The 24,489-nt window shown below is 59.5% G+C and overlaps 2 protein-coding genes across 2 annotated transcripts in view; one reads left to right on the top strand and one right to left on the bottom strand.

The window, feature by feature from the left end:
* Positions 1 to 19,100, top strand: part of LOC139604560 (Fc receptor-like protein 2) — a 34,004-nt gene extending 14,904 nt beyond the window's left edge. The window contains exons 11-13 of the mRNA XM_071455687.1: positions 18,180 to 18,267; positions 18,754 to 18,833; positions 18,919 to 19,100. Coding sequence (XP_071311788.1) covers positions 18,180 to 18,267; positions 18,754 to 18,833; positions 18,919 to 19,028 — 278 coding nt within the window. The 3' untranslated portion in view covers positions 19,029 to 19,100. The remainder of the gene's footprint in view (positions 1 to 18,179; positions 18,268 to 18,753; positions 18,834 to 18,918) is intronic.
* On the bottom strand, positions 722 to 15,282 carry LOC139604524 (Fc receptor-like protein 5). The gene is made up of 17 exons (XM_071455660.1): positions 15,271 to 15,282; positions 11,608 to 11,689; positions 10,893 to 10,913; positions 10,574 to 10,804; positions 10,075 to 10,329; positions 9,696 to 9,974; positions 8,858 to 9,127; positions 8,466 to 8,768; positions 8,296 to 8,379; positions 7,889 to 7,910; positions 7,714 to 7,796; positions 3,308 to 3,513; positions 2,855 to 2,948; positions 2,476 to 2,754; positions 2,162 to 2,235; positions 1,518 to 1,699; positions 722 to 1,154 (listed from the first exon to the last, which is right to left on the bottom strand). The coding sequence occupies exons 1-17, from the start codon at positions 15,280 to 15,282 to the stop codon at positions 722 to 724; spliced, it is 2,910 nt and encodes a 969-aa protein (XP_071311761.1).
* Positions 19,101 to 24,489: the final 5,389 nt, after the last annotated feature.

Below are 24,489 nucleotides of genomic sequence, written 5' to 3'. Positions count from 1 at the left end.
TTATAGAGGCATCCTCTATTCGCTCACACACGCCTGCAACATACAAAGAATCTGTTACAATGTTGAGAGGTCCAGAGAAATGCATCATGGCCCATACAACAGCCAATAGCTCCATTGTTTGCAAAGTGTCCAACTCAGTAGCTCGGAGTATATGACGATGCCATTGTCCCTTTTCTCGCCAGGTCACTGCTGCAGTTTTGTATTTTCTTCCTGCATCTGTGTAAACAGTTATAGCATCCGATAAGGGCTTTAGTGATCTTTTTGGGCATTGAATCCAACCCCATTGTCCTATCACGACCCTTTTTGAGCAAATCAGCTAAACTTTCAATCTTCTGAAGAAGGGTTTTATGTTGTTGAAGTGGAGGAGATACCCATTCCAAGGCCCATATCTCCCCCGTTTTTCTGTTATGCTGAGTAAGTGCACCCAGTAAAAATTTTGGTCCACACCAAACTGTCAGCTGTATAGGGAGATCAAGATCACGTCTCCGAACACTGCCTTGTGTAACACAGTCCAATATCTGCTGCAGTGTCTCGTGGACGAAGAGCAATAGTAAAGAAACAGTCCTTCAGATCAATAATCAAAAGTGGCCAGTCCCTCGGCAGCACAGCCAGATTAGGTAATCCTGGTTGCAAGGGTCTCATAGGTAATCCATCAATAAGGGTGGTCCCTTTACTCCAGTTGGAACCTTTTCTGGGTGAATAGTCATCAGGATTACTGTGGCTACGGTGCCAGGTCCACTCCGAGGCTCCCGGTGGTGGCGGGCTGGAGGCAGGTTGAGCTGAAGTGGTGACAGCTGCTACCTGTGTCCAGGCGCAGGGAGCTGGTGGCCGGGAAGCAGAACCGCACCGGGCAGCCGCGGGGCGGGTGGACCCCCTGGAGCCCGCTGCCCCACGGGGGGTGGGAGGCCCGTCCTGCCGCCCCCCGCCTCGGCTCGGGGTCGGGGCGGCCGCGGAGCGGATCCGGAGCGGGAGGCAGCCGCACTGCAGCTGCTAAGCCGCCCAGGGCCGGGGCCGGCACGAGCCCCCCCGGCGGGATGGCCGCAGGCCGCGCTGCGGTGGGGAGGCTGAAGGCGTGGACGGCACGTCTGGAGTACGCGCCGGGGGGGGGAGGGGGGGCGCTGCTCGAAGCAGAAGCTGATAGCTGCAGGGAGCTGCTGTTTAGAGCAGGAGCTAGCGTCAGCGGGGACCCAAACCAGTCTCCGTAACTCCTGTTTCTTTCACGGGCTGCACTAGCCTGCTGGGCAGCTCTTTCCTCTGCCTGGTATTTCAAGAATTCAGCATGCACGACTCGCCCTAAATTTCCCAACTTTCTCGCGGCTTTATCATCATCTATGACTGCCTGCCACAACTAATCCCCAAATATACGGCACTCTGATAACCTATGCACTGCGCGAGGATTCCGAAAAAGTCCTTGTGCATACCCATGAGCTAACAACCCATTAAGCTCTTTCTGCAAATCTATACCCTTAACCTTACGCTTTTATAAAAAGCTAGGAAATAAATCATATGCTGCTTGCCTTTCTTTATCCGTGTTAAAGATAACAGCGCTCTTCTTGCAGCCCTTGCAGGCTTCCGGCAGCACGTATCGGCCGGGGTCTCTGACGAGGTCCCCAGGGCACGGCACCTTCCCTCTTTCAGCGGTGCTTTTGCCGTCCTCAGCTGTGATAGGACCCGAACTTCTTACACCGCTCGACCGTGGCTACCGTTGAATCACGTCCGGGGTTCACCATTTGTCGTGATCGGCGGAGGAATTGCAGCACACAATATGCGTGGATGACAAATCCCAAAGTTTATTGAAAACTAACACATATTTATATTGGTGTTAATGAAGCTTATACATATTGCAAAAGCTGAGCTCATTATTGGTTAAAGCACACTTTGATCAACCACACCTACTTCTATGCTCTAATGATTATTTGGCTTCTATGTTTGCATTCTTCTAGCTTCTCTACCTAGGATATCTACATTTTCTGGCAAGCGATTTTCTCCCCCGTCTTCCCGTTTCAGAGAAGGTCACTATGACCTTTGTCAGTGATTAGACACTGGTTACACAATCTCCAGCTTGTTTCCCCTATCCTTATCCATCGGTATCACATCGAAATGTCCTTTCTCAGCTAACCAATTATCCAAAAAGCTAACCAATTATCCAAAAGCTCTCTACATCCCTGTGTGTCCCTGTGTCCTGCAGTGTCACCTCCAGGACACCGGGTGTAATGGTGTCATTGGCCACGGGCACTGCGAGGACAGAGACAGGGCTGAGGACACAGAGAGGGGCTGACAGCTGGGAATGGGATAAAAGGGACGGGGGTATGGTTGTGGTGGGGGATGTCAGGGATGGGGTCACACCACAGAGGGGTGAGGCGACACAGTGCAGATGTGGGGGGACGAAACAAAAGTGTCTGGGGAACATGGAGATGCCCAGGCAGGGGACCTCAGGAGTCTGGGAGGGCTCCCCGTGCCCATCCCCACACTCACTGTGCACTGTGACACGGAGCCGGGCTCTGCTCTTCCGCACGGCCCCACCCTGGGAGTGCACCTCACAGCCATAATTCCCCGAGTGGGAGACCCCCACGGCGGGCACCAGCAGCTGTGGGGACCCCTGTGGGCCCCCCACCACCTGCCTGTCCCGGTAGAACACGTGCAGGAGGGGGGCTTGGGGCCGCAGGGGGCTGGGGGTGCTGAGGCAGCTGAGAGTCAGAGGGGACCCCTCGGTGGGCTCGGGGGGACCCTCCAGCACCGGCACCAAGAAGAGCTCTGGGAAGGAGAGGGGAGGTGAGGACTGTGACTCTGAGTGCACTGGGCTGTGCTTTTGGGGGTGTCAGGAGATTGGAGTTCCAGCCGTGGGGGTGCTCACCCTGCACTGTCACTGTCACTGGTGCTGAGAGCGCCCATGGTGACACTTTGGACTCCACCCAGCCCCTGCAGCTGTAGTGGCCACTGTGGTGCAGCTGCAGGCAGGACAGGGACAGCTCGGCCCCATTGAGGGACCTCCCCACCTCCTTCTCTCCATGGTAGAATCACACCTCAGTGACTGGGTTGTTCTGCCAACGCCGGCAGCGCAGTGTCACCGTGTCCCCCTCCAGCAGCTCCCACGCTGACACCTGCCACTCTAACTGGGCTGCGCGACACGGGGGTCCTGTCACACCGGCGGTCCTGTTTGCATGAGCATTCCCCATTGGGTCATCCCCAGCAAACCAGAGATCCCCACTTCCAACACGGGGCTCCCCCCACACTGGGATGCTCTGGGATGCTCACCATGCACTGTCACTGTCACAGGTGCTGACTCCTCCAACACTCAGGACCTCACCCAGCCCCTGCAGCTGTAGCAACCTCTGTGGTGCAGCTGCAGAGGAGACAGGGACAGCTCAGTCCCATTGCGGAGCCCCTCCAGTTTCTTCCCCTTGTGGGAGAAGGACATGGATTTGACATTGAGGTTCCGCCAGCCCCAGCAGCACAGTGTGACCATGTCCCCCTCCAGCAGTGCCTGTACTGACACCTGCAGCACCAGCCACACTGGGGGACAGAGGAGTCCTGTCACACCTGATGGCACCGGAACCCCCCCATAGAGTCACACCCAGTGCACCAGGGGTCCCCATATCCAGCATGACGATCCTCCCAGCCTAGGATGCTCTGGGATGTCCCCAGAGCAGGGGACAGGCTGTGATCACACAGGAGGTGACCCATGGAGGAGAGCCCACCCAGAGCCCTTGGGGTCCCCACGGGTGCCAGCCTGGGGACACCCAAAGCCCCCGTCACCATCTGAGATTCTCACAGGGGGGCTGAGCCCAGTGTCAGGTCTGTCACACATGTTGGTGCCACTCACAATGACAGTGAAGTGGTCAGGTCCCTTCTGCCCCCAGGGCTTACTGTCCTTGTACCAGGTGGTGGCACCAGCGGTCCCCTAGGCCTGGCAGGTCAGTGTCACCCGGTCCCACAGCACTGCTGGCCTCCAGGGGGGCTCCACCAGGAGCTGGGTGGTCTGGGCACCTGCAGGTGACAGGGGACACCAGCCTGCCAGGGCCAGTGAGGGGCTGGGGACAGTGGGGTGGGGCCATGGCATCCCCCGAGGACTCACCAGCGAGGCCGAGGGTCTGGGCTGGAAGGGAGAAGGGACAGGGCTGGGTGGGGGTGGCACTGCAGGGACAGAGGCACACAAGGTACAGGGCATGGGGGCTATCCCCAAATTGTCCTCATGGGGACAGCAGTTCTTGTGGGAAAGTGTGTGTGGGTGGTTCCAAAAGATTTTTCACTGCAGGGGGACATGTCTGTGTCACAGCCATCTGTGCACCACATCCCTGTGGAACAGACACCTTGGGAACAGGGACACCGAGGCCACCCTGGGCTGAGGCAGAACATGGGGACACTGTGGACTCTCCAGGCACAAGGACACCACAGACACAGCCCATGCTGACCCAGGTCACCCCCACCAGCTCATGACCCCATCCCCATGATCACATCCCCATGGCCACATCCTCACCGTTCTTGTTCCCTTCTGTCCCTGCATCCCAGGTCCCTTGTCCTTATCCCCAGAGCTACCTGAGCCCAAAGGTGCCAGTCCTCACATTCCTGTCCCCACATCCCCATCCCCAAATTCCTGCGCCCCTATTCCTGTCTCCAAAGCCACCCTACATCCCCAGTCCCACCAAGGTCCACTGTGGGTACCATGGACTGGCACTGCTGGCATTGGGGACCTCAGGGTACCCCACAGCCCCCCTGTGCCCCCTCCTCATCCCCATCCCCAGGGTGTCAGGCCCGTGCCCAAGGCATTCACCCCACAGGAGCAGCGCCACCTTCCCAGCCATCCCGGTGTCCCCAGCCATGTGCACTGGCTGTCACTCGCTGCTGTGGCCACCGCTCCCCTGGCTGGTGGCTCTTTGGATAAAGGGGAAGGAAGCGAGGTCACGTCCGTCCCCATGTGTAGGTGGCCCTTGTTGGGGGCAGGGTGGCCAAAAGCAGGGGACAGGCTGTGGGCAGGGTGGGGACATGCTGGGGACAAAGCTGGGTGAGGCAAGATGCAATATGGGGTTCCCAGTAGTGCGGGGCTCAGAGGGTTTGTGGTGACAGGGATGGGTGTCCTGGAGAATGGAGGGTCCCAGGGATGGGGTCTGTGGGAATGTGGGTGCTGCAGAGGTGGAATCACCAGGGATGGGGGTGCCTTGGGAATGGGGTTCCCAGGGCTGGGGGACTCAGGGACGGGAGTCCCAGGGGAACGTGGGCTCCAGGGTCATGGGATGGGGATGCTGGGGGAATGGGGGTTCCCATGGGAATGGGTGTCCTGGGACAATCAAGGTCGTGGGGGAAGGAGGATTTCAGAGGATAGAATGAACAGGAGAGGATTCCTTGGCAATGGAGTCCTGGGCCCTGGACATCCTGGGGAATGTCAGTACTGGGTTCAGGGTCCCAGGCACGGTGGGACCTAAAGAATGGGACTCCCATGGTATAATTTCATGGGAAATGAGATTGCCAGGGAAGAGCAGTGGCTAGGTAGACCTGTGGTCGCAGCTCCTTCCCTGGATGCCTCAGATTTTGGGGTGAACCATGACCTAACACAGCCCCAACAAGGTGCCAGCAGCCTGGGCGTCACCGCAGAGAGATTCCAAGGGGCTCTGGGTCTGTGGAGCTGCTGCAGAGGTGAGAATTCTGTGGGTGGAAAAAGGCCTGCCTGTGGTTTGCTCAGCCCTGCAAGAAGCACAAACCCCACAGAGAGCCCAAATAGTGGTTCTGCAAGAGCTTTTCATGGTTTTCAGAGCAGGGCTGGCTGGAAACTGCCCCTGCAGGGGCAGCTGTGGGAGAACCAGTCCAGAAATGCAGCAATTGATCATTTTGTCCCGTACAGAAAGATTCTGAGAGAGCCCCAAAAACTCTGCAAATCCCACAACAACCTGCTCAACAACCTGCCCGGGTCCATCCTTCTACCTATGGCAAGGCTGCAGCCCATTGTAACATCCCAGGAAGAATATTTGGGTTCTGGTTTGGCTGCCAGATAAGAGGTAAATGTGTGGAAATATTGAGCAGGGGGTCGGCCCTGCGGCCATGTTGAGGCCGTGGGGAGTGACCCTGTGTGGATTCCAGGTGGCCCCAAAGCTGCTCCATCCCTGCCCTCCTCACCTGAGTGAAAGGCTGGGGGTTTGCAGCAATTGTGGAGTAAAGACACCAGAGGTGCTGCTGTGGACCCGAGACCTGCCTGGGGTCAGGCGCTGCCTTCCTTCCATTCGGGATCATGGAGAGCGGTCGTGGGTGTTGTGCAGGGCGTGTGCCTGGCCCCGGGACACTGCTACGCTGCCAGTGGGCACTGGGATCCAACCTGCTGCCTTGGCGGCTTCTGCCCGCTGCCGGTGGTGGTGCCGGGACCGATTGGTGGCTGTGAGTTTGAAAAAGGAGCGATTTGCCCTCCTGCCTCCCGCCCGAGGCCGCCATGGCCCCTGAGGGGATGGAGCTGGAGCGGGGCGCCCCCTGCTGGCCGGGAGTGCTCCCTGCAGCGCCCCCTGCTGGCCGCGGTTATAACTGCCACAAAAACCAACAGCGCTGAGCAGGACGGAAAGCTCTGGGTTTGTGTTGTTTTTTCTGTCCTGCTTTATTATTTTCTCAGTAAAGAGCTGTTTTTCATTTCCTACACTTTTGCCTGGAAGCCTCATCATTTCTGTAACTAAAAAATGTTTTAGAGATGGGTCTTCCATTCCAGAAATATTCCCAATTTCCTGGGTAGATATTTCTCATTTAAATGAGTTGCCAACTCTTGTGTTCCAGCCTGGATGGGACAGACAACCCAAGAGGAGACACGGTCAGGGACTTGGCTACCTTATGCTCTGCCCTTTAAGCCAGTAGGCCCACCAAGGGTCCTCTCCCCAGCTGGCACTCCTGGTCACCCAGCCACTCAGGAGCTGGCTTTGGCAGTGTCACACTGTCCCCAATGTGCCACGGCTGACAGACTGATGGACAGACAGGGCCCTGTCTCACCAAAAGCAAGGCCTGACCCACCCCTGCCACATGGAGGTATTCCAAAATGTCTCCAGACATCAAATTTTTCCTGTCTCTGACACCCTGCCCTGTGCCATGGCCTGATCGAGAGACTGCCCTGAGAATGGGGGAGGCTCTGGAACCTCCACAGGGCCTTTGTGACATCCTCGTGTGGGGAACACGGCAGAAGAGTGGTTTGGTACAGGGGAGAGGAGAATCCAGAGCCTCCTGAAGGCTGCTTTGGCCATCAGAGCAAGGAAGGTCCAGGGACCTTCCAGGTTCCTCTGGTGGAGGAAACGTGCTGGGGGAAATGTCTGGGGTTTGTTCCTTTTCGGTGGCTTTCCAAGGAAATCGTTCCTTTTTTCACCATTTGGACTCTGAACCTTGTTGTTGTTGCTGTTGGTTTTATTCTCTCTCGTTGCTGTTGCAGGAAATTGTTCTTCTTTCAGCCCTTTGGGATCTTTGTGCCCCCACGGGGAGGGATTGGGGCAGTTTTTAGTGGCAGCACAGACATGAGTGGGTGCCCATGGGTGGGGACCCCCAGTGCCCCCAGTTCCCCCCAGTGTCACAGCACATTCCCGTAGATGTCACCGGGTTCCTGCGGTCGCCCCTGGAGTCCCCGCAGCTCTGCGTAGGTCACCTGGGGATGCTGGAAGGTGGTGGCACGGGGGGACGCTGTGAGAGACACGGGCTGTGGGATCTGGGTGGGGTGACACTGGTGGGTGACATGTCCCTCTGCGTGTGTCCCCCCCGTACTCACCCCCGCCCTCTTGGTGACCACGACGTGGGTGTACAGCACCTCCCCCTCCTCTGGGGGGGCCGGGGGATCCGGGGGGGCCCTGAGGGAATAAAGGGGATGTGGGGGAAGGAATGGGAGGTCTTTGGGGGTTGGCGTAAAAAGGGGAGAGTGTGGTTTGAGCCTCGCACTCACCTTTCCTGCTGCTTCCTGGCAGCTGCAACCGAAAGAGGGAAGGGGTAATTGAGGAGTCCCCAGGGCCTTGAACCCTCTGAGGAATCCTGTACCCCCAGGGCACCCTCAATCCCCCTCAGGACCCCCAAGCATCCCTGAAGCCCACCGGAATTCATGCACCTCCTTGTGGCCCCAAACAAATCACCCTCAAGAACCCAAAGCCCAGCCGGGACAGAGACCCCCGAACACCCCCAGAGCCCCTGAAAGAACCCCCAGCATCCCTGCAGGACTCTCCAGCACCTCCCCAAACGCCACAGGACCCTGAACCAAAGTCACAATTGTGGGTATGTGGGTCATCACCTATGGTTCCCCAATTCTGTGGGCCTCTACAGCTCCCTGGGACCCCCCATCCACCCATTGTCACCCACCCACACGGTGCCAGCAGCGCCAGGTCAGAATGACAGCCATGAGGAGGACCAGGAAGGAAAGGGCCCCACCAACCCCTGCAGCCACTGCAAGAAACAGAGGGGGACACATCAGGGTTACCCATCCCCCAGGGGTCCTGTACTCCCTGGTGACCCCACCTGTGTGACCCCACCTGTGACCCAGGGTGAGCGAGGTGTCACCTCCAGGGCCAGCTCTGGGCTGAGTGCCTGGAACACGCGGTGCCCATCCTGTCCCAGCTGGTTGGTGGCCACGCACTGGTAGGTGCCCACATGTCCCACTTCAACGTCCCTGAGCTCCAGGAGGGGACCCTGGGCCACCTCCTGCCCATTGTGCAGCCAGGTGAAGGTGACAGGGGCTGAGCCCACCTGCACTGAGCAGTGCAGGGTCACGTTGTCACCTGCATGCACCTGGTGTGACACGGGACCGGGGGTGATGGTGGCATTGGCCACGGGCACTGGTGGGACAAAGACAGGGCTGGCACCTGGCAGGGTGGGATGGGAGTGCTCTGGGTGGGCTCATCCCCAGCCCGAGGGTCCCGCTCACCCAGGACGGTGACATTCATGGGGTCACTCTCGGCAACGCTGTCCCCGTCACTGACCCGGCACCGGTACTGGCCGCTGTCATTGTCCCCAACGTGGTGCAGCTCCAGGCGGGGGCTGGTGCCAGGCAGTGCCCCTGAGCCCTCCCGGTGCCAGGAGAAGGACAGGGCACCTGTCCCCATGGTCACTGAGCAGTTCAGCACCAGGCTGTCCCCGAGTGCCACCTGTCCCCCGGGGGGCTGCGCTGACAGGGACACCCCCGACGGAGGGACCCCTGAAGGAGAGGGGGACATCAGGGGACGGTGAGGGACCCAGGGGTTTCAGGGAGGGGCAGGGGAACTCCAGTGATGGAAAGTGGGCGCAGAGATGGGGGGGGCGGGGTGGTTCTTCAAAAGGAACCCTGAGGGATGCTGGGGGGGTCAGGGAGGGAACACCTGGAGAGGGATGTGGGCAACACCATGGCAGGTACGATACCCAAGGAGGGGATGGTGTGTTCTGGGGAATGTGTGGAGAACTCAGAGAAGGGTGATGGGACCCAGGGAGGGGTGAGGGGACCCAATGTGGGATGGAGGGAAACACGAGCCAGGAATGGGGGGACCTGGGGAGGGACCGGGGCAGCAATGGCAGGACACGGAAACGGTGCCAGGGAGGGATGGGGGTACCCATGTAGGGGCTGGGGGGGGTCCCAGGGAGGGACCCAAGAAAGGATGGTGGGAGCCAGAGAGGGATCCGGGAAAGGTCGGGTACCCAAGAGCGGGCATCAGGGAGGGCTGGGCGATGCCAGGCAGTGTGGGGGACCCAAGGAGGCTGTGGGGGCTCCCCGTGCCCATCCCCGCACTCACTGCGCACCGTGACGCTGAGCCAGGCGCTGCTCTTCCGCACAGCCCCACCCTGGGTGTGCACCTCACAGCCATAATTACCCGAGTGGGAGATCCCCACGGTGGGCACCAGCAGCTGCGGGGACCCCTGCGGGCCCCCCACCACCTGCCCGTCCCGGTAGAACACGTGCAGGAGGGGGGCTCGGGGCCGCAGGGGGCTGGGGGTGCTGAGGCAGCTGAGAGTCAGAGGGGACCCCAGGGTGGGCTCGGGGGGACCCTCCAGCACCGGCACTGAGAAGAGCTCTGGGAAGGAGAGGGGTGGTGAGGACTGTGACTCTGAATCTGCTGGGAAGTGGCTTTCGGGTTGTCAAGATATTGGACTTCCAGCCCTGGGGGTGCTCACCCTGCACTGTCACTGTCACTGGTGCTGACCATGATATAGAGGACCCCACAAAGCCTGCACAGCTGTAGCGGCCGCTGTGGTGCAGCTGCAGGGGGGGCAGGGACATCTCGGTTCCCCTGAGGGACCCCCCAAGATCCTTCTCATCCCGGTAAAATCGCACCCTGCTGAGATGATTTTCTTTCCGGCCCCGGCAGCGCAGTGTCACTGTGTCCCCCTCGAGCAGTGCCCGCGCTGGCACCTGCAGCACCAGTGGGTCTGTGGGACAGAAGGGTCACATCTCTCTGATGAGGCCATTCTGAGGTGGCCTCATCTCACTGATGAGGTCCCTGCCCATAGCACCAGGGACATCTGTGAGCTCTGGAGTGCACTGGGCTGCACTGGGATATCCCTGTGTTCAGGGCACAGGCTCTCGCCACATGAGGGGTGTAAGGCCACCCATGGAGTGGAGCCCACCCTGACCTCTCAGGGGCCACCCTGATCATTAAAGATCCACCCTCACCATCTAAGATTGTCACGGGGGGGCTGCGCTTGGTGCCGGGTCTGTCACATGTGTAGGTGCCACTCCTGGTGACAGTGAGGTGTTCAGGTCCCTGCTGCCCCCAGCGCTGCCCATCCTTGTACCAGGTGGTGGCACCGGTGGTCCCCGAGCCCTGGCAGGTCAGTGTCACCCAGTCCCACAGCACCGCCGGCCTCCAGGGGGGCTCCACCAGGAGCTGGGTGGTCTGGGCACCTGTGGGTGACAGGGGACACCAGCCTGCCAGGGCCAGCGTGGGGCTGGGGACAGTGGGGTGGGGCCATGACATCCCTTGAGGACTCACCAGCGAGGCTGAGGGTCTGGGCTGCAAGGAAGAAGGGACAGGGCTGGGTGGGGGTGGCACTGCAGGGAAGGAGGCACCAGGGTACAGGGTGTGGTGGCTGTCCCCAAAAACTGTCCCCATGGGGACAGCATTTCTTGTGGGAAAGTGTGTGTGGGTGGTCTCAAAAATATTTGGAGAGGCAGGGGGACATGTCTGTGTCACAGCCACCTGTGCACCACATCCCTGTGACACAAACACCTTGGGAACAGGGACACTGAGGCCACCCTGGGCTGAGGCAGAACATGGGGACACTGTGGATACCCCAGGCACAAGGACACCACGGACACAAGCCATGCTGGCCCAGGTCACCCCCACCAGCTCATGATCCCATCCCCATGATCCCACCCCCATGGCCACATCCTCATGGTTCTTGTCGCTTTCTGTCCCTGCATCCCAGTTCCCTTGTCCTTATCCCCAGAGTTACATGAGCCCAAAGTGCCAGTCCTCACATTCCTGTCCCCACATCCCCATCCCCAAATTCCTGCGCCCCTATTCCTATCTCCAAAGCCACCCTACATCCCCAGTCCCACCAAGGTCCACTGTGGTTAACATGGACTAGCACTGCTTGCATTGGGGACCTCAGGGGACCCCACAGCTCCCCTGTGCCCCCTCCCCTCCCCATCCCTGGGGTGTCAGGCTCATGCCTGGGGCACTCACCCCACAGGAGCAGCGCCACCTTCCCGGCCATCCCGGTGTCCCCAGCCATGTGCACTGGCTGTCACTCGCTGCTGTGGCCACTGCTCCTCTGGCTGGCGGCTCTTTGGATGAAGGGGAAGGAAGCGAGGTCACGTCCGTCCCCATGCGTAGGTGGCCCTTGGTGGGGGCAGGGTGGCCACAAGCAGGGCACAGGCTGTGGGCAGGGTGGGGACAGGATGGGGACATGGTGGGGGATGCTGTTGCCAGGAGTGGGGGGCTCAGAGGATGGGGGGAACCAAGGATGGGTGTCCAGGAGAATGGGAGTCCACTGCAATTGGGGTTTCCATGCCTGGTGGGATTCAGGGATGGGGGTGCTGTGGGAACATGGTCCCCAGGGATTTGGGGTCATAGCATGTGGGTGCCAGGGCTGGGGGTGCAGGGGGAAAAAGGGGACCCTTGGGAATAAGGGTTCTGGGGAAGAAGCAGCCCATGGGATGGGATCAAGGCAATGGTGGTGCTGGGCAATGTCAGTCCTGGGATGGGGGTCCCCAGGGAGGAGAGACCAAGGCAATGCGGGGTCCCATGGTTGGGTTCCCAGGGGAATGGGGGTGCCAGGGATGGGCAGTGGCTGGGTGGGCACGGGGGTCACAGCTCCTTCCTGGGGTGCCTCAGATTTTGGGGTAACTCAGAGCCCAGCACAGTCCCCACCCTGGGGCACCCCATGGATCTCCTGGGAGGTTCTGTGTCTCTGCCCCACTCACCCCTGGGCTTTTTCCTGTCTCCCCGCATTTCCTGGTTGAACCATCCCAGGGAACAGCTGGGAGAATCCCAGGAAGGGAAAAAAGGGGTTGGGGGGTGCAGGCAGTGGTTTCAGGGCTGTGGGGGATGGGGCTCCCTGTCTGTGACCCCCCAACTCTTTCTCTTTCCTGCAGCGGTTTGTGCTGAGGCAAGGACATGAATTCTGTCCAGGGGCACATCCAGAGGGGTCCAGCCTTTAGGGAAAAGGGCAGCTCTGCTGTGCTGACACCCGGCTCTTGTCCCAGCCTCTTGTCCCTGGGAGCTCCTCCTCGTTCTGGGGGTGCCACATCCTTGGGGATTCCTTTCCCAGAGGTGGCACATCCTGGGGTCCTCTGTCCTGGCTGGGCCTTGAGCATTCCCGCTGTCCCCAGTGGGTTCCTGTGACCTCTGGGGTGACCAAATTAAGGAGGCATCTTTTATGACCTTGCCCTGATGATGGTAAATCCCAGGATCAAGCTGGTTGAATTCCCCGATGCCCAATTGCTTTGGACAATTTTGGGGTCATATTTTGGTCTCAGATTTTGAGATGACTCAGAGCCCAGCACAGACCCCACCCTGGGGCGCTCCAGGCTTGTCCTGGGAGGCTCTGGGTCTCTGCCCCACACACCCCTGGGCTTTTTCCTGTCACCCAAATTTCCTGTCTTAGCAATCTCAGGAAACACTTGATGCCCTATTGACTGTGACAAAATTATACATCCATAGAAAAAAGGCATAAATCTTTTCCTATACCATTATTTTCCCAACAAAAAACAAACTCCTCAAAAATCAAACTGACAAGGTATAAAATGCTCTGGTTTATAGAATCCTTTTAATCATTGCTTTCTCAACAAGAGAAAATCAAAACACAATAAAAACACAAATAAGTGGAAATAAAACCACAATAAAACCACAAACAAATCACAGTGAAATGAGACTTTTTGGGTCCCTTTAGCAGCCTCCTGCTGCATCCCACAGCAGCGTTTGCTTGTGGATAACACAGAGGGTGGAATCTCCCTGACTGTCCAACAGCTCCATGGGATTGTTCCCTGCCTGCTGGGCAGCAACCCAGCACCTAAGGAAGCCCTTTCTTGGGCCATATTAAGGAACTCTTCCTATTTTGCTCGTTCCAAAATTCAAACTTGTTTGACTTCCCATGGAGGAAGGGGAGAAGTTCTGTCCATGCTTTGGACAGTGCACAGGAATCTGTGGAAATGCCCCTGTGTGCCTTAGGGTCTGATTCCCTGGTAAATCCACTCCAGCCTGCCCTGAATTCCCCTGTCTGGGCACTCCCTGCTCCTGCTGTGACACCCCTGTTCCCCAGCCCCTCGTGTGCAGCCCCTGCTCAGTATTTCCACACTTTTCCCTCTCTTCTGGTGTGCACATCCAGAACCCAAATATTCTTTCTGGGAAGTTCCAAAGGGCAGGAGGTTATGTTCAAGAAGGAGGGTCCAGGTCAGCTTGTTGAGCAGATTGGTGTGGGATTTGCAGTTGTTTTGTGGTTTTCTCAGTCCCTTGGGGCAGGAACAAATAATCAGTTGCTGCATTTCCGGACTGGTTCCCTCACAGCTGCCCCTGCAGGGGCAGTTTCCAGCCAGCCCTGCTCTGAAAACCATCAAAGGCCCTCACAAAGCCACTGCCTGGGCTCCCATTGGGTTTGTGCTTCTTGCAGCGCTGAGCAAACCACAGGCAGGGCCTTTTCCCCCCCACAGAATTCTCACCTCTGCAGCAGCTCTAAAGCTGCCAGAATCAAAGCCATGGGGGCAGGGGGGACCCTCAGGTGCTGGCTGCCACCTGGGGCGGGGCAGAGCAGGGCTGGGCAATGGCCATCCCTGTGCAGTGGGGCTGGGCCATGGCTGGGCCCCAGCCTTGCATTGACAGGGGTCCCCAGGATGTGCCACCCCTGGGACAGGCACCCGGCCAGGAATGTGCAGGGACATTTCCGGAACTGCCATACCCTGGGACAGGACCCCCCATGCCAGGATGTGTCACCCCCTGGGACAGGATCCCCCCAGGACAGGAGCCTCTGGATGTGCCCCCCCAGGACAGAACCCCCCCTTTCCCATCTGACTCTCAGCACAAACGGCCTCTTCCTTCTTGTCCAGGAAAAAGAAAGTGAAAGTGTTGAGGGCGCACAGCCCAACACCTCCATCCCCCACAGCCTCCCCACCATTCCCTGCACCTCCTTCTCCCCATTTCCCCATCCCCTGGGTCCCCCCAACCTATTCACTGCTCAGGTGCTTCCCAGGATTGCTGAGCCAGGAACCGGGGGTGAGGGGACATGGCAAAAAGTAAGGAGAATAAGCAAAAAAGAGAAATAAAGACAGGAAATGTCAGGGGCAGGGGTGGACCCAGAGGCTGAGCTACCCAGGACCCCCATGCAATGCCTGACCAGGAAATGAGCACCCCAGGGGTGATTTTGCAGGGCACTCCAAAATCTGAGGCATCCAGGCAAGGTGCTGTGACCCCCAGGACCCCCTTAGCCACTGCCCATCCCTGGCACCCCCATTCCCATGGGACCTCAACCTTGGGACCCAATTTCCTTCTGTCCCCCCTTCCCTGAGACCCCCATCCCTGGACTGCACTTCCCCAGGATCTCCAACCCCAAGGAACCGCATCCCAGTAATTCCAGTCCCTGGGACACCCCTTCCCTTGGGGACATTGATTTCCCCAGGGCCCCCATTCTCACAGGGACCCCCTTTCCCCTGGCACCCCCATGCCATGGCCCCCATCCCATGATCACAAATCGCTGGAGGCCACATTGTTCTGGGACCCTCATAATCATGTCTGAGTCCACCCAACCCTTGGGACCCCCATTCCCCTGGGACCCCATCCCTGGGCACCCCATTCCCCTGGACACCCATCCCTGGCTCCCTACACAGCCTTAGACCCCAGATTCTGGCAACACCATGTCCCCACCTTGTCCCACCATCCCCCCCATGTCCCACAGCGTCCCCACCCTGCCCCCACCAAGGGCCACCTACGCATGGGGATGGACAAGACCTCGCTTCCTTCCCCTTCATCCAAAGAGCCGCCAGCCAGGGGAGCGGTGGCCACAGCAGCGAGTGACAGCCAGTGCACATGGCTGGGGACACCGGGATGGCCGGGAAGGTGGTGCTGCTCCTGTGGGGTGAGTGCCCCGGGCACAGGCCTGACACCCCGGGGATGGGGAGGGGAGGGGGCACAGGGGGGCTGCGGGATCCCCTGGGGTCCCCAACGCCACCAGAGCCAGAGCAGGGCATAGAGCCCAGTGTGACCAGAGTTGTGGGGTGGCTTTGGGGACAGGAACAGGGGAACTGGGATGTGGGAACAGGAACAGGGGGATAGAGATGTGGGAACAAGGATGTGGCAGAAGGAGCCTTGGGGCATGGGTAGCTGTGGGGACAGGGACAGGGGAACAGGGATGCAGGGACAGGGACAAGGGCCATGATGCATGGGGATGGGCCGGGAGAACAGGTGCCAATGGAATGGGATGATGGGCACAGGGCCATGGATTATGGCTGTGGGGACAGGTGCTGTAGGGCTGGTGGAGGTGACGTGTGCAAACATGGGGTGTCCACATTGTCCACATGACCCTCACCCAGCCCTGTCCCTTCTCCCTTCCAGCCCAGACCCTCAGCCTCGCTGGTGAGTCCTCGGGGGATGCCATGGCCCCACCCCACTGTCCCCAGCCCCACGCTGGCCCTGGCAGGCTGGTGTCCCCTGTCACCCACAGCTGCCCAGACCACCCAGCTCCTGGTGGAGCCCCCCTGGAGGCCGGCGGTGCTGTGGGACCGGGTGACCCTGACCTGCCAGGGCTTGGGGACCGCCGGTGCCACCACCTGGTACAAGGATGGGCAGCACTGCGGGCAGGAGGGACCTGAACACCTCACTGTCACCATGAGTGGCACCTACACATGTGACAGACCTGGCATCAGTCTCAGTCCCCCTGTGACTGTCTCAGACATTGAGAGGGGTTTGGGTGTCCCCAGCCTGGCACCCAGGGGACCCCGAGGGCTCTCGGTGGGCTCCACTCCCTGGGTCACCTCCTGGTGTAACCGGAGCCTGTCCCCTGCTATGGGGACATCCCAGATTATCCTAGTGTTGGGGAAACCATGTGGGAACTGGGGACCCCTGGTGCACTGGGTGTAACCCAGATGAGGTCCTGGTGCCATCGGGTGTAACAGGACCCCTCTGTACCCCAGGCTCGCTGGTGCTGCAGGTGCCGGCACAGGCACTGCTGGAGGGGGACACGGTGACACTGAGCTGCCAGGGCTGGTGGAACTGCACGGTCACCTCGGTGTCCTTCTACCGCGAGGAGAAGCGTCCGGGCGGGCTCCATGATGGCACCGAGCTTTCCCTGTCCCCTCTGCAGCCGCACCACAGCGGTCGCTACAGCTGCAGGGGCTGGGTGAAATCCTGGTGGTCAGGGAAGTCATGAAATTCAGCACCGGTGACAGAGACAGGGCACGGTGAGCACCCCACAGCTGCCACCCTGACACCCCCACAGCCCCTCCCCAGGGATTCAGGCTCACAAATTCCCCTCCCCTCTCCTTCCCAGAGCCTGGGCGGGCTCAATGATGGCACGGGGAAGGGCATGGGGAGCCCCCACAGCCTCCTCAGCTCTCCCAGGCCTTCAGGGGGTGCCCAGTCCTTCCAGACACCTGCCCTGTGGTCCCAACCTTTCCCAGATCCTACCCTTGCTCCCCTGCTCCCTTCTCATGTCCCTCTCAGGGTCCCCCACCCCTAGAGGGATGCCCCCATCCCACCCCTACACATTTTCCGTGTCCTCCCATCCCTGCCCGGGTCCCTCCCCAGGTCCCACCATTCCTGGCTTGTGTCTCCCCATCCCTCTCTGAGCCCCCTCACCCCTCCCAGCATCCCTCCCACCCCTCTCTGAGGTCACCACACATTCCCCAGGTCACATCATTCCCTCCCTGACTCCCCATACCCACCCTGGTGTCATCCGCCCCCCTCTCCAGGTGTCCCTTGGGGTTCCTTTCCAAGCCCCACCAATCTCTGCGCCCCCTCTCCCTCACTGGGGTCTCCCTGCCCCTCCCCTACCACCCCCCTGGGTCCCTCACTGTCCCTTGCTATCCTCCCCTCCTGCAGGGGTCCTGCCCTCCGGGGTGTCCCTGTCAGTGCAGCCCCCATGGGGGGGCAGGTGGCACTCAGGGACCACCTGGTGCTGAGCTGCACGGTGGCCATGGGGACAGGTCCCCCGTCCTTCTCCTGGCACTGAGAGGGCTCGGGGGCACTGCTGGGCACCGGCTGCTGCCTGCAGCTGTGCCACACTGGGGACAATGACAGCGGCCAGTACCGGTGCCGGGTCAGTGACGGGGACAGCATGGCCGAGAGTGACCCCCTGAATGTCCCCGTCCTGGGTGAGCGGGACCCTCTGGCTGGGGATGAGCCCACCCATGGCACTCCCATCCCACTTCACCAGGTGCCAGCCCTGTCTTTGTCGGCACACTGCCCGTTGCCAATGCCACCATCACCCCCAGTACCCTGGCACACCAGGTGCTTGCAGGTGACCCCGTGACCCTGCACTGCTCAGTGCAGGTGGGCTCAGTCCCTGTCACCTTCACCTGGCTGCACAACAGGCTGGAGGTGCCCCAGGGTGCCCTCCTGGAGCTCAGGGACATCAATGTGGGACATGTGGGCACCTACCAGTGCGTGGCCACCAACCAGCTGGGACAGGACAAGCACCGCGTGTTCCGGGCACTCAGCCCTGAGCTGGTCCTGGAGGTGACACCACGAGGACACTGCAACAAAGGTGGGGTCACACAGGGTCACCAGGGAGTGCAGGACCCCTGGGGTCATGGGTGACCCTGATGTGTCCCCCTCTGTTTCTTGCAGTGGCCGCAGGGGTCAGTGGGGCCCTTTTTTTCCTGCTCCTGCTCGTGGGTGTCATTGTGGCCTGGCACCGGTGGCACCATGTGGGTGGGTGACAATGGGGGCACAGGCGTCCCAGGGAGCTGTAGAGGCACCCAGTGTTGGACAATGATTGGGCAGCACCCACAGCCCCAAAACTGCGGCATTGTCTGTGCTTTAGGGTTTGGGGAGGTGCTGGAGGGTCCTGCAGGGATGCTGCGGGTTCTCTCAGAGGCCCTTGGGGCAGTTAGGAGGTCTCTGTCCCTGCTGGGCTTTGGGTTCCTGAGGCTGAGTTGGCTGGGGACACTGGGGATGTTCCTGAATTCTGGGAGGCTTCAGGGATGCTTGCGGGTTCTGTTGTAAATTGAGGGTCCCATGGGGTTCAGGAATCCTGGGAGGGTTCAGGGCCCTGTGATCCCACAGTCACATCTCCCCTCTTTCCTCTGCAGCTGCCAGGAAACACGAGGAAAGGTTGGTGAAGGGCTCCCAACATAAGTCCCCTTTTACCCCTGCCCCACAGCTCTCCATTCCCTCCCCCACATCCCCTTTATTCCCTCAGGGTCCCCCCGGATCCCCCGGCCCCCCCAGAGGAGGGGGAGGTGCTGTACACCCACGTCGTGGTCACCAAGAGGGCAGGGGGTGAGTACGGGCGGGACACACGCAGAGGGACACGTCACCCACCAGTGTCACCCCACCCAGATCCCACAGCCCGTGTCTCTCACAGCGTCCCCCCGTGCCACCACCCTCCAGGATCCCCAGGTGACCAACGCGGAGCTGCCGGGACCCCAGGGGCGACCGCAGGAACCCGGTGACATCTACGGGAATGTGCTGTGACACTGGGGGGAACTGGGGGCACTGGGGGTCCCCACCCATGGGCACCCACTCGTGTCTGTGCTGCCACTAAAAACTGCCTCTCCTGCACCCCATTGAGGCACAAAGATGCCAAAGGGCTGAGAGAAGAACAATTTCCTGAAACAGCAATGAGAGAGAGTAAAACCAACAGCAACAGCAACAAGGTTCAGTGTCCAAGTGGTCACAGAAGGAACAATTTCCAGGGAAAGCCCCCAATAAGGAACAAAGCCCAGACATTTCCCCCAGCAGGTTTCCTCCACCACAGGAATCTTGCAGGGCCCTGGATCTTCCTTGCTCTGATGGCGAAAGTGGTGTTCAGGAGGCTCTGGATTCTCTTCTTCCTTGTCCCAAACCCTCCTCTGCCCTGTTCCCCACACGAGGATGTCACAAAGGCCCCGTGGGGGTTCCGGAGCCTCCCCCTTTTCCAGGGCAGTTGGGATAAGGCCATGGCACAGGGTGGGGTGTCAGAGACAGGAAAAGTTTGATGTCTGGAGACATTTTGGAAAAGCTGCGTGTGGCAGGGCTGGGTCATGCCTTGCTTTTGGTGAGACAGGGCCCCGTCTGTCCATCAGTTTGTCAGACGTGGCACATTGGGGACAGTGTGATGCTCTGCCAAAGCCAGCTCCTTAGTGGCTGGGTGACCAGGAGTGCCAGCTGGGGACATAGCCCTTGGTGGCCCAAGTGGCTTAAAAGGCAGAGCATGAGGTGACCAAGTCCTTGATCCTGTCTCCTTTTGGGGTGTCTGTCCCCAACCAAAGAGTTAGCATCTCGTTTAAATGAGAAATATCTGCCAAGGAAAGTGGGAACATTCCTGGAATGGAAAGAAGACAGTGTGTAATATTTTCTTTAATTTCAAAACTGATGGGGCTTCCAGGCAAAAGTGTTTTTATTCCAGGAAAAGGAATAATAGCTCTGTAGTAGGAAATTTATAAAGCAGAACAGAACCAACAACACAAACCCAGAACTTTCCCTCCTGCTCAGCGCTGTTGGTTTTTGTGGCAGTTATAACCGCGGCCAGCAGGGGGTGCTGCAGGGAGCACTCCCGGCCAGCAGGGGGCGCCCCGCTCCAGCTCCATCCCCTCAGGGGCCGTGGCGGCCTCGGGCGGGAGGGAGGAGGGCAAATCGCTCCTTTTGCAAACTCACGGCCGCCAATCGGTCCCGGCACCACCACCGGCAGCGGGCAGAAGCCGCCAAAGCAGCAGGTTGGATCCCAGTGCCCACTGGCAGCGTAGCAGTGTCCCGGGGCCAGGCACACGCCCTGCACAACACCCGTGGCTGCTCTCCATGATCCCGAATGGGAGGAAGGCGGCACCCGACCCCAGGCAGGTGTCGGGTCCACAGCAGCACCTCTGGTGGCTTTACACCACAATTCCTGCAAACCCTCATCCTTTCACTCAGGTGAGGAAGACAGGGATGGAGCAGTTTTGGGGACACCTGGAATCCAGACAGGGTCACTCCCCACAGCCCCACCATGGCTGTGGGTTAGAGCCCCTACTCAGTATTCCCACACATTTCCCTGTTGTCTAGGAGCCGAATCAGAACTCATTTATTCTTCCCAGGCCTTTCCAAAGCGCTGCAGGTTTGAGACAGGAAGGACGTGGGTCCAGGTCAGGTTTTTGAGCAGATTGTTGTCTTTGCAGGTTTCTGGGGCTCTCTCAGATCCTTGCTGCAAGGGACCTAATGATCAGTTGGTGCATTTCCAGACTGCTTGCCTCTTAGCTGCCTCTGCACGGGGCAGTTTCCAGCCACCCCTGCTCTGAAAACCATCAAAGGCCCTCACAGAGCCACTGCTTGAGCTCCCTTTGGGTTCTGTGCTTCTTGCAGAGCTGAGCAAACCACAGGCAGGGCCTTTTTCCACCCACAGAATTCTCCCCTCTGCAGCAGCTCTAAAGCTGCCAGAATCAAAGCCAAGGGGGCAGGGGGGACCCTCAGGTGCTGGCTGCCACCTGGGGCTGGGCAGAGCAGGGCTGGGCAATGGCCATCCCTGTGCAGTGGGGCTGGGCCATGGCTGGGCCCCAGCCTTGCCTTGACAGGGGTCCCCAGGATGTGCCACCCCTGGGACAGGCACCCGGCCAGGAATGTGCAGGGACATTTCCGGAACTGCCATACCCTGGGACAGGACCCCCCATGCTAGGCTGTGTCACCCCCTGGGACAGGATCCTCTCATGAGAGGACCCCCCCTGGATTTGCTGCTCAGGACAGAACCCTCCACCCCCATTATACTCAGCACAAACGGCCTCTTCCTTCTTCTGCAGGAGAGAGAAAGTGTTGGGGGGCACAGCTCGACACTCCCCTCCCCCACAGCCTCCCCACCCTTCCCTGCACCCCCCACTTCCCCGTTTCCCCCCTCCTCTGAGTCATCCCAACTCATTCCCTGCTCAGGTGCTCTCCAGGATTGCTGAGCTGGGAACGGGGCATGATGGGACCTGGCAGAAAAGTGAGGAAAATAAGAAAAAAGATAAATAAAGACTCAAAAAAGTCAAGGGCACAGCAGCAGAGCTACCCAGGACCCCTATGCCCAGGAAACGAGCACCCCAGGGGAGCAGCACTAGGCCCTGAGTCACCCCAAAATCTGAGGCACCCAGGGAAGGAGCTGTGACCCACCAGCCCACCCAAGCAACTGTCCATCCCTGGCACCCCCTTCCCCTGGCACCCCAACCATATGATCCCCACTCCTTCCATCCCAACTTCCCTGGGCCATCATCCCAGGGCTGGCAGTCCCCAGGATCTTAATTCCCAAGGAACCCCAGCTTGGTAATTCTGACCTTTGGGATCCCCCTTCCCCTGGGGGCCTTGGTTCCACCAGGAATCCCATTCCCATGGCATGCCAATCCCTCCGCCCCATCCCATGATCACAAATCCCTGGAGGCCACGTTGTTCTGGGACCCTCACCCCAAGCTTGAGTCCACCAAATCCTTGGGTCCCCCATTCCCCACAGACGCCATCCCCGGGCCTCCCATTACCCTGAACACCCATCCCTGGCCCCCTTTTCTGCCTCAGCCTCAAAATTCTGGCAACACCATGTCCCCACCATGTCCCACCATCACAAACATGTGCCACCATCACCCCCATGTCCCATCAGGTCCCCACCCTGCCCCCATCCTGTACCCACTCTCCTCCCACTAAGGCCCAACTACACGTGGGGACAGACGTGACCTCGCTCCTTTCCCTTCATCCAAAGAGCCACCAGCCAGGGGAGTGATGGCCACAGCAGCGAGTGACAGCCAGTGCACATGGCTGGGGTGTCACGATCCGTCCTTACGAACGAGTTTCGAAATGGTTCGTGGATTGATCTCAGAGTGGAAAAAAAAAACTGACACGGCACAGGGGATTTGCAGTAATAATCAAAACAAATGCACCTTTATTGAATGACCATAGCAAAATGCGATAGAGAGATTAAGGGAGAGAAAAAGAGAAAGAGAGAGAAAAAAGAGAGAGAAAGAGGGGGAATATAGCTACCAAACATAGAGACGAAGTCCTTTGGTGCAGTCCAGCTGAGGATCTGCCTGCTACATCGGGGAGATCTCAGAGGTGCAGTTCATCTGGACTCCAATTCTACTCTCTTTCAATGGGGGAAGGGGGAATGGTATTTGCAAAGGGTACACACAGTCCCTGTTCTCAGCAGTAGGCGAGAGCCATTGTGTTCATGGTCCAATGCTCACACCTGCAACATCCATCTTGCTTTGGTCAGCTTGCCTCCCCCTGCACATCTCTGCCGGGTTGGGGGTTTCAGTACCAGTCCTTGGAAGGAGGAGAGGGGGCCTTCTCACAAAGGGGTTTCATGTCTCGGTCTTTGATGGAAAGGCTTCTTACATCTCAGTCTGTCTGTCACAGTGGTTGCAAATGAGTGAGAAGGGTCTTCTGCAGGGGACCACCCAGAACTCAGGAAAAGTCCAGCCAGGCCGAGAGGTGGGACAGCTTCCAAGGCTATTGTTGCAAAAAGGGCACGGTGCCCCCTTCTTCTTCTCATTGGGCTCAGTGTAGCATACAGCAAACAACACATGTGAAAACAAAAACAAAAACAATGCTCTCAGGTCTCAGGGCCTTGTTGGCATGTGACTTTCTCCTTCAGAGCCAGAGATTTTAGACAGGGGGGGGTCTTCTCTTCAGTGGTTCCCCAATGAGGATCGTGAGGCAGATGAGGGAAAATTCGGACTGACTCTCACAGGACTCCCAAAACTCCTCACCATTTAAGACTGTCCCAGGGGGGCTGAGCCCAGTTCTGTGTCTGTCACACATGTCGGTGTCACTCTCAGTGACCTTGAAGGGGTCGCATCCCTCCTGCCCCCAGTGCTGCCCATCCTTGTACCAGGTGGTGGCACCGGCGGTCCCCGAGCCCTGGCAGGTCAGTGTCACCTGGTCCCACAGCACCGCCAGCCTCCAGGGGGGCTCCACCAGGAGCTGGGTGGTCTGGGCACCTGTGGGTGACAGGGGACACCAGCCTGGCAGGGCTAGCGTGGGGCTGGGGACAGTGGGGTGGGGCCATGGCATCCCCCGAGGACTCACCAGCAAGGCCGAGGGTCTGGGCTGGAAGGGAGAAGGGACAGGGCTGGGTGAGGGTGGCACCGTGGGGACAGAGGCACGATGGCACTGGGGGTGGGGGCTTTCCCTGAAAAAGGGAGTGGGGGCATTGGTGTCGCACATATGTCTCAAGGACAGGGACACAGCAGCAGCCAACTCCTGCTCAGGCATGGGGACCCTGTGCTACCACAGGTCACCCCTGCCAGACCCACAGACACATCCTCACAGCCCTGTTCCCATGATCCCATTTTGGTGGCACCTGTCCCCATGGCCCAAACACAGGGTGCTTGTCCCCTTGTCCCTGTCCCTGCATGTCTGTGTCCCTGTCCCCACAGCTGCCCCAGCCCCAAGGTTCCTTCTGCCACATCCTTGTCCCAACATCTCCATCCCATGCTCCTGTGCACTCATCCCAGTTCCCCTGTTCCTGTTCCCCTTTTCCTGTCCGCACGGCCATCCCACAGCTCTGGTCACACTGGGCTCCATGCCCTGGTGGCCCTGGGGATCACAAGGAACTGCGCAGCCCCCCTGTGCCCCCTACCCACTCATCTCTCCCTCACCAGGGCCCATCCCCAGGGTGTCAGATGCCTGCCCAGGGCACTCACCCCACAGGAGCAGCGCCACCTTCCCGACCATCCCGGTGTCCCCAGCCATGTGCACTGGCTGTCACTCGCTGCCAGGGGTGGCTGTCCCCTGGCTGGTGGCTCTTTGGCCAAAGGGGAAGGAAGAGAGGTCAGGTCTCGTCCTCATGCGTAGGTGGCACCTGGTGGGGGCTGGGTGGCCACAAGCTGGGGACAGGCTGTGGGCAGGGTGGGGACAGGATGGGGACAAGGCTGGGTGGGACAAGGTGGGACATGGGGCTCCCAGGAGTGGGGGGCTCAGGGGGTTTGGGAATGGGGAATGGGTGTCCAGGGGTATGGGAGGT

Source organism: Agelaius tricolor, unplaced genomic scaffold (genome assembly GCF_023055355.1).
Source record: "Agelaius tricolor isolate 1412-34295 unplaced genomic scaffold, bAgeTri1.0.p SCAF_52, whole genome shotgun sequence".
In the NCBI taxonomy this organism is placed as follows: Eukaryota; Metazoa; Chordata; class Aves; order Passeriformes; family Icteridae; genus Agelaius; species Agelaius tricolor.
This window is presented reverse-complemented; position numbering and strand designations above follow the sequence as displayed.